The 9804-nt window shown below is 38.2% G+C and overlaps 1 protein-coding gene across 1 annotated transcript; it reads left to right on the top strand.

Annotated features, from left to right (window-relative positions):
* The first annotated feature begins 5184 nt into the window (after positions 1-5184).
* On the top strand, positions 5185-7332 carry zp2l1 (zona pellucida glycoprotein 2, like 1). Its single transcript, XM_066685914.1, has 4 exons — positions 5185-5202; positions 6489-6602; positions 6675-6772; positions 7233-7332. Exons 1-4 carry the CDS (start codon positions 5185-5187, stop codon positions 7330-7332), a joined length of 330 nt encoding a protein of 109 aa, XP_066542011.1.
* The last annotated feature ends 2472 nt before the right edge of the window (positions 7333-9804 follow it).

Genomic DNA, 9804 nt, shown 5'->3' with positions numbered 1-9804 from the left:
CCTCAACCCCCTGGTGTGAACTGGAGTGGAAATAACCTAACGGACTGTTCACTGTAGGAAACCATGCCGCTTCTAATATACTGGACATCACTTATTATGTCATTACTAAGCCTTAAAAAAAGAGTTGATAAACTCCAATAACAGAAGAATAACAGTTTTTAAAAGTAAAGGGTTTATCACTGGGTGATTGCAAGTGTGTTTGCCCTCATTCTTCCAATCACACAGCAAACCTGCTAACCTGCTAGCTAACGCTAATCGATGTGGGCCGTTTTAGTCAACATAACATAACTGACGTATTAATGTTCTCCTTCAAGTGTGTAAGAATGTGTGATTATGTTGTAATAGCAATTGCTGTAAAAGAAGTGGTGATATGTGTAAGGGAAAGCTAGTTACTAGTTAACTAGTTAACTAGAAGCCATATTCTTACATACATGTACATCACCTTCCGGTTTTAATTTCATTCCGGTTCATTTCAGTGTGGCAGGGAAAAAAATGGTTTGTATCCATCTCCACATTTTGTTGGCAATCAGGTATGTCAGGAGATGCTTTGAATGAAACAGGTTATTTTAAATTGTGCATAGAATCCAAAGGGATTGCGTTCCTCACACAATGTGAGCACCCACTTCACAGCGACCAATCAAACCAAGTGATTTCATACATCCTGAGTGTATACATATTAGGTTTTGGAAAATCATCATGGGAGATACAAATATGCAGTGTGAGGTGTAACCAGAAAACAAGATGTAAATCCCAGTGTTTAGCTGGTGTTAGAGGTTTGAGGTTATAGGCATAGAACACTGTAAATGGCATTGCATGTTGGAAAAGCAAAAGATTAAATCAACTGAAAAGTAAATGGAATAGCATTGATTCTATTGTTACAGTTGTACCTGTCGAGGCATGGGGTATATTAGACAGGAAGTGAACTGTGTTGGAAACAGGAAAATTGTAAACATTATGATCTGAGTAATTTTCACAAGGGCCAAATTCTGATGATCATAAAGTTAAAAAAAATCAAAGCATTCACTGGTTGAAAAATGGACAATTGATGAACAGGCAACAGTGATGCGCAAAGGAGTGAGAACTAGCATATCTGGACTGTCTCAGAAGAGCTGCTGCTGGCAATGCACTGTGTGTTCTAGCAGATTTCTATCATAACATTAACACTTTCAGCAATCTGTGCTACAGTAGCTCTTCTATAGAATCAGAGAGTACAAGCCAGGTTTCGCTCATATCAATGAGCCTTAGGCACCCACTTGGAAGGTACTAAAATGTCATTTCTGAAATACCCCACAAGGCCTGCTGTTTTAGAGATACTGAGGCAAAACATTATGACTTAAACAATTCGGCCCTTTTCAAAGTCACTCATGTCCTTACACTTGGCATTTTTCCTGCTTCCAGGACATCTCCTTCAAGAACGGACTGTTCACCAGCTGCTAATAAATTCCACTCCTTGACAGGTTGTCTTTACCTGTCAATGGTTTTAATCCTATGGCAGATTAGTATATATACTGGCACAGAGTGACACAAGATTAAACACTTTAAAACAAACATGTGCATTTAGTAAACATATTTTGTTGTTTACAATAACTATTCAAATATTCTACAAATCATATTTTGATACATATTTGCATATTTCCAAAGAAATTATTAGATCATTATTCATTCATCTTGGCGGCACGGTGACGCAGCAGGTAGTGTCGCAGTCACACAGCTCCAGGGACCTGGAGGTTGTGGGTTCGATTCCCGCTCCGGGTGACTGTCTGTGAGGAGTTGGTGTGTTCTCCCCGTGTCCGCGTGGGTTTCCTCCGGGTGCTCCGGTTTCCTCCCATGGTCCAAAAACACACATTGGTAGGTGGATTGGTGACTCCAAAGTGTCCGTAGGTGTGAGTGTGTGAGTGAATGTGTGTCTGTGTTGCCCTGTGAAGGACTGGCGCCCCCTCCAGGATGTATTCCCCGCCTTGCGCCCAATGATTCCAGGTAGGCTCTGGACCCACCGTGACCCTGAATTGGATAAGCGGTTACAGATAATGAATGAATGAATATTCATTCATCTTTTGTAACCATCTCATCCTGATTGGGATCATGATGAGTCTGGAGCCCACACAGAATCACGGGTTGCTTAGCAGAAACACACCCTGGACAGGGCGCCTGTCCATCACAGTCATCACACATTCACACACACACACTCGCACACATAGACAGGTTTGCACAGACAATTGACCTACCAGCATGTGTTTCAGGACTTTGGGAGGAAACTGGAGCAACCTGAGGAAAAACAGAGAGAACACACTAACACACTATTGATCCCACAACCCCAGGGCCCTGGAGCTGTGTGGCAAAGCCACTACATGTAATTACAGCTGTGCTGCTCTTATATAATTATATATTATTAAATACTTTAAATACCTGAAATGTAAAGCTGGCATAACTTTTCCATTAGCTCTGAACAGGACACATTCTGTACAGAGCAATACTGAGCTGTTTTTAGCAGCATTTCATGGCTAGATTTTTTTCATTCAATTAAATGCACTAAATCTGTCCATCCATCCATCCATCCATTATCTGTACCCGCTTATCCAATTTAGGGTCGCGGGGGGTCCAGAGCCTACCTGGAATCATTGGGCGCAAGGCGGGAATACACCCTGGAGGGGGACTAAATCTGTCCATTAAATCATTAATCCTGTCTGCATCTGCCTGACTACATGCTAAAATGTCTGAAATTCAGATATTGTAAAACACTTTGGACATACAGAATACATATTGTGATAAATATTGTATCTCTTTCTATAGAGTATATTGACCCTACCCCTTGGACTAAGTTGAACATTTTGTATCTGCTTCCATGTGTCATTCAGATTCTTGCTGTGATTAAAAGCCTAAATGTTTCCAAGTTTTTAATAAATACTCTATAATCAAACACTTTTTTAATTGGGATCACATTTAATTAGTTTCATGAATGCCATTGTTTCATGATCTGTTCATGTTCATATGACTGAATGGCATCCAATCCTTACAGCAATGATCAGAATACAGGTAGTCGCAAATTGTTCCAAGATCACTAGAAGCTATTTCGTAGAAAAATACACAATACCACAACGAGAAAGTGTCCACAAACATTGGGCCATGTTGTGTATAATAAGCTGGGAATGGGAATAGACTTAACCTTAGTCCTTCTCAAGGTCTCTCTCCTTGTTGTTGCAATATTCTTTGTTGATTTTTTACCTTGACTTGTTGCATCTGTATTTTTCTAGAGCTGCTTTGTAGCACAGTCTCCAATCTCCAGAACTGTTTTACAAATAAATTGCACTGTAATAAACCGAAATATCATTTAGTAGTACAAATGCAGGGTTAGGATAATTGCGGTGGAAGAGTAGATATGCATTTAACCACATATAAATATGCACAATTTGACATAATGGATGAAGAAAAGATTGATGGCAAATACTAAATACATTTTCAAATGTTCACACAGAAATTAGTCATAATCATTATTATTATACTGATTATAGAAAATAAGTTTCCATTTTCCTTCAAAAACTGAAGTTGTCTGAGGTATCTTTACATCTACTATTTAAAGTGTTTTATTTTAAAAGCTTTATGCTCTTTAAAGTATTCTACATGTTCATCTAATCTCAAAAAATAATAATAATAAAGCCAGTTTATAGGAGAGAGATTCAACTGCTTATGCACATCTTGTTTAAGCTCCATAGGAGGAGGACAAAAAATAAAAAACAGATGCAGCAGCAGCAGTTTAAAGCCATACTGCCAAGCATGGATGGAGAGAGGTATAAGGCATCATAAAATAAACATAACATAAAGGGGAGAGGGTACCTGTTAACTACTTGATTTCAGAAAAATGACAAACAGTGGACCTATGACTGCATCATGGGCAGCCAATTCTTTCTGATGCCAGAAGGAATGAAGTGGTCAGCATGGACATGCAAGCTGTTAATACACTGCTTATCTGAACAACATTTGGCATTAGTGAGCATAGGTGCCCATTCTAGTTTACTGGTTCCATCCTTGGACCAATTTGGTAGGTACTAACCACTGCATACAAGGAACACACCACAACACCTGATGGATGAGTGTTTATATCTCATTTGTATGTGAAATAGTGGCTGCAGTTTTGTCTCTAAGACACAGCTTATTAATAGCCAGTGAGTAATATGTGAAACAAGAAAGAGGTAATTAAAGGGAGCCAGAATGTTCAGGAGAATAGCTGGGGGCATGGGTAGTGTGAGAAAATAAATCAACAAATGCATTGTTCTTGCTTGTTAAAGAACACTTAACTCATAGGAGGTCTCTGTGGTCATGTTTACTTCTTACCTCACCTTCTTTTAAAATTATGGGGTCACACAAGCATTAAACCTAGACTCAGTCTAAAAATAAATTACCTCAGCATTGACCCTACCATTTAGTTCAAGCTTAAGCTTAATCTTTTTTTTTTTTTTTTTGTAAACCAAACTTTCTTAATACACAGAGACCCTCAAAGGGACATGTGCTCAACTTTAAAAAGGGGCAGGATTTGAACATAAAAAAGGACAAACAATTTAAAATACACTTTAAAATAAAGTGCTAATAAAAAGTGTTATATTAAAAGCTAGACATCATTATACAATATGATGTTTAGTATGCCATTCATCCAAACATATAGTGACCGTGCTGCTCCATTAACACTCTGGTGCGGGCAGAACCAAGAACCCAGGTTTGACTGTTAACCCCACATATGAAAACGAGCGGAGGTGTGGGACCTTTCCTCGTTAAGGTTTGCCTTAGTGACGTAGTACAGCTAGTTAGCCAGAAAGCCTGATATAGTCACAGAAGCCACTTGCACCGTTCTGCCTCCCCTTTCTTCAGTAAAAAAGAGAGGATATTTTGAGACAAATTGGTTTATGCAGAATAAGAGCAAGAACATGAAGGACATTGCTTTTGTTGTTCAGTGAGCTGTTACTCCGATACACTGAAGGACAGACTAACTGGATTGGGATTTTTTTTCCAAACTGTGCTTGGTCAGATGAGATCATTTTTTTTGAAAAATGGATTAGGAACACACGTGAGAAGGCCTTAGACTAGCTGACTTCATTTTGGGCCCAGTTGCCCCAAAGCATTTTAAAACTGGTCCATCCTACACAATAATCAGTCCAAATTTGAGGGCTGTTTGCTCCTCTGGAAAATCTCAAGATGTCCCTAGATATCAGGGTAATGCCTGGATCAGGCTACACAATATGTTTGTCTTTCACAGCATGTCAGATTAGTGCTATAAATTTGTGCCATGTCTTGGTCAGGCAACACTACATGTTTGACACGACCATTTTTCATTCACGTCATTGCGTGAGTTCCGAGGCAGGTCAAGAAACTGTCAATCATGGCTACAGAAGTGCTGTGTGTGCTGCTGGCTGTTTTGTGTTCCAAAAAGCAGAAGAAGAAGATAACACGATTGTGGACATGTTCCTGTGTGTTTCGAGGAGGAGAGAATAGATTATCTTCTGCAAAGAGAACTTAAGGTAATGTGTTAATGTCAAGAGCATTTCCTCAGTTTTGTTTTTCCACTTGACAGCTGCAGCAACAGCCTCCCTCTTTCTCTTCTCTGTGTTTACATATGTGTGCCAGACAGCATTCTGTCCTCCTATTGGTCATCGTCAAGGAACATGCCGAAGGATATGTCAGGATAGGTGAAATGATTAAAAAAAAATCTAGCATGTGATATTTTTTGTTGTGGTGTCATGAGGCACCCCAGATGCCACACCGCTGATATTTGATTATGACACACTACAAGACAATTACTCGCCCCGACGCTCAAATTCGGTTCTGACACTGGAAATGTGTTCAATACAACAAAATCATGCCAAAATGGGGCTAAATTCATGTGGTCTGATCCTGGCATAACTGATGGATAACTAAAGGATTTTCCTATATTCTGTGGTGTGTGGTATCTATAACCCAATATTTACTCGTCCAATCTTCTCCATCAAAGTCTGCTTAAATACACTATATTGACAAAAATATTGAGACAGCTACACATTACACCTACGGGAATGTCACGGCATCCCATTCTATATCCATAAGAATTATTATAGAGTTTGTCTCCCCTTTGGTGTTCCCAAAGGTGTTGAGTAGGGTTGAGGCCAAGGCACTGTGTAGGCCTTTCATGATTTTCCACAATTAACTCAGCAAACAATGCCTTTATAGACCTTGTTTTGGTCCTACCTCAAACTGTTTCTACAAATTTGAAAACATTTGTCCAAAATGCCTTGGAATAGTGAAGCATTAAGATTTCTTCACTGAAACTTAAGGGCTTTGGTCAGGCCCCGAAAAACAAACTCGATAGTATTATCTCTCCTCCAGCCGAATTCAGTGGTCATGTAGTGACAGTGAGGAGCTAATCACTTTCTGTTCATTCCTGTAGTGACTGTCCAGTATATATGGCCAGTTTGTGCTAGTAGTGGCAAAAGAGGTAACTCTGCCCAGGCTCATTTTGGATTCAGTCAATCTTCTTGGAGGGTATAATAAGGTATAAGAAACCCTGCAGTCCAGCTGATACTAATTCTAGCTTTGCAATATTCCAATTCCCCATGACTGCCTGTGGCACCACTGTGATGGTTAGTATGTTTGATTAAATTGTTGTTTCTGCTCCTGTTAATATTGCTAAATGCCCTTCATGTCCTTCACAGAAGCAAGGTGAATTTGTGGTGTATGAAAACAAGATGGTGTCCTCTCATGAAGTGGGAATTGGTCTTTGTGTTGCAATCACCAGAGACAGCCATTATGAGTGAGTGATGCAAGTCTTGTCCATGGATGACTTTAGTTTCCTCATAAGGCATTGTATAGAGGCAGTGGAATATGTGGTTTGAGCAAGGGAGATTTCCTGCTCTCTGAATGACAAGCAAAGCTTCCTGAAACCTGAGGTTCACATTGGACTCAAGTTGTTTTAATTGTTTTCAAATTAGATCTCCAAATATGTGACTTAGTTTGACCAGTCAGATCACATTTCTTGTTATCACATTATCTCATTTCATCATTTTTGACTTCCCTTGCATTTGCACCCTCCATGTACTGATACATTTGTATTACTATGAAAAGTGAATGTAAATATTTGCAGTACAAATTTAGTAAAGTCACTGGACATTTGCTCAATAATCCAGTTTGAGAAGCAAACAGTGGGAACGATGGATGGGAACATGACTTCTCCTAACCCACTGCTTCTTCCAGTCCAAGTACTCTGTGACTAGTGTGGAAGCTCTATTTGTGGAGGTTAACAACATTCCACCTCCACTTCCTGTTGCTGCATCTGGACCCTTGAGAATGGAGCTCAGGTTAGCAAATGGGTAATGTACTACCAATGGAGGCTCTGATGTTAAGCCAGCTATTACAATGTAAATTGTTTGGAGTTGGTATGACCCATCTAACCTGTAAAATTCCCCAGGAGAGGAAGTGTACATCTCCAACTATACTGCAGCTGACAACCCTGTCTACTCAGTCAAAACAAGTTCTGTGGGAGCCTGTGCATGTTCAGGTGCACAGCCTAGAAATGATCCATTATTGTCCTCATGTTGGGTTGCTGCTGGGCAATTTTCACTCCTAACTTTATTCTTCCTTGGTAGGATTTTATTTGGGTTGATGGGTAAAAATCAAGCTGGTCAAATTCTCTATCTTGCCCAGCTTTTTAGATGTAAAATACCTTATAGAAATTGCTCATAACTCATTCTTACTCACATATAGGAAAAGCATAATAAGGGGTGCTATTAAGTGCTTGTGCTTGTACTCTTTAGATGCCCATTCAAAGATGACCTCATCTTTGGGTCATCATTACCCCACCATGGGTCTGTAACTCCAACTCAACTCATTACAAGCAGTCAATTGTCAAGATGTTCACCTTTTGTGGATCCTGAATCAATGACTCCTCTAAAGAGGAAGATAAATTGTTGCCCTAGATGGAACGGTTTAAGTTTATGTAAGGCTTTCTTTACAAGATTCATGTTTTAGGCCTTTATACCCTGCAGTGCCTCAAAAAACGGAGGGCCATGTAGGGTCCATTAGAGACATTGTTTTTACCAGACCCTTCCATGAAAATAAGGATATCGATGACCTTTTTTGAAAGATGTGCCTGTTTGTGTTTTTGGTGAATAGTAGTGTTCAATTTCAAACAAAAAACTTTCCAATCCTTCCACTTAATTTAAGGAAAAATTACCAAATTTCTGTTTTTGCTTCTTGTGGAAGGACTGTACACATGTAGCTGTGAACACAAAATATGTTTGTGATGCACCAGTGTTGCTGAATATCTTTGACAGGAGAATATGTAAATTTATTTTGTTTTTGACTTGAAGAGTAGACTTGCCTCTCTTTCTCTATATGTACATGAACAGCAAAATGTCTTCATATTTGTTTAGGGCAGACATTAGACATAATAGCAACAATAAATCCTAGGAACTGTAGGAATTTTGGTATTTGATAATGAGCTTGTATTTCAATTTTAATGAGACCATTAATATAATAAATGTATGCTTTCCTATTTGTGTAGTAAATAAGCATTTTATACTAGCCCAAGTTGGTTTATAATGTCTTTATTTCAGTAGATGAGTTTAATATATTTTAGTTTCAATGATAACTTTGGTGCAAAAACTTCACCTCACTCACAGATTTAATTCTATGTAATAATATGTTCATGCATGTACATAAAGGGAGTATAAATTAATTATTTTCACAATGTCCTATTGTATTTACAAAATGATAACCAGAATACCAGAAATGAAAATATGCTGCTGCTGTGACTGTTTGAAATGCTTTAATATCTGCCAGGTTGTCTAGTTAATGAATCAGGATTACTGTGATAGCTTCTGTCTGTGTGTGCTCATAAATTTCACTTCTTACATAAGCACCCTGTGGGGTTTGTTAAGTATATAGCAATGAAAATTAAACAGTATTTGTCTTTCAGAAGATGTTTCACATGGCATGGTCCATGCTGTAAACACTGACCAACTTTATATGCACTAAGTATTATTATAAGTAAATGTTTGCCTTTTTAAATTTCTACATCATTTTAATATGCAATCTATCTCTGGGAACTGACTTGTAACTCTGACTCACTCACATTTAAGAAAACTTCTGCAGTGGAGGTGTTAATCAGTGCTTCTTTAAGATTTGTGTCCTTCAGTTAGATATGTACTCTGGTTTTGTGATTAAAATGATTTATAACAGTGCTTCTTATTAATTTATGCCTTGAATTCAAGACTAGGTGCAGCATGATGGACGATTATGGCTATACATCAACTGCATTACACAGTCAGTGTTAAAGGTGTATATCATGATTGAAATAAAAAAGATAAATAAATAAATTTAAAATAAAAAAAAAAACATTTTTATAAAATTTACAAGGTGTTTCCTCACCATTGCTGCTCTCCAGTCTGTTGGTCTGCTGAAAACTGTCTGATGCATTTAAGAAAGCCCCAGTGTTTATAAATGAGTAAAAAAAAAAAAAAAAAAATCTTGGTCCAATATGCTAGTTTTTCTGCTCATGGCAGAGGCATCTGGAGTATATTTAGAGAATGGAGAGAACTCCTATCATTGAAAAGCATGAACTTCTAATATTGATATATTTTTGCTGTATCAGATCACTTAAGATGGAAATGTCTCTAAATTTGTGAGACGGCTAATTGCATTACTGAATGTGCTACAAACCTTAACATCTAGAGTTTCAAATGAGCTCATGCGGTAATTCAAACAGTGAATAAAAAACATACAGACTTAAACTTAACTTAAACTTCAGCCATGCAATAACAACAATATTTTTTCCCTTCAAACACA

This window comes from Hoplias malabaricus, chromosome 12, assembly GCF_029633855.1.
Source record: "Hoplias malabaricus isolate fHopMal1 chromosome 12, fHopMal1.hap1, whole genome shotgun sequence".
Classification (NCBI taxonomy): Eukaryota; Metazoa; Chordata; class Actinopteri; order Characiformes; family Erythrinidae; genus Hoplias; species Hoplias malabaricus.
The sequence above is the reverse complement of the archived record's forward strand: the minus strand, read 5'-3'. Positions and strand labels throughout refer to the sequence as shown.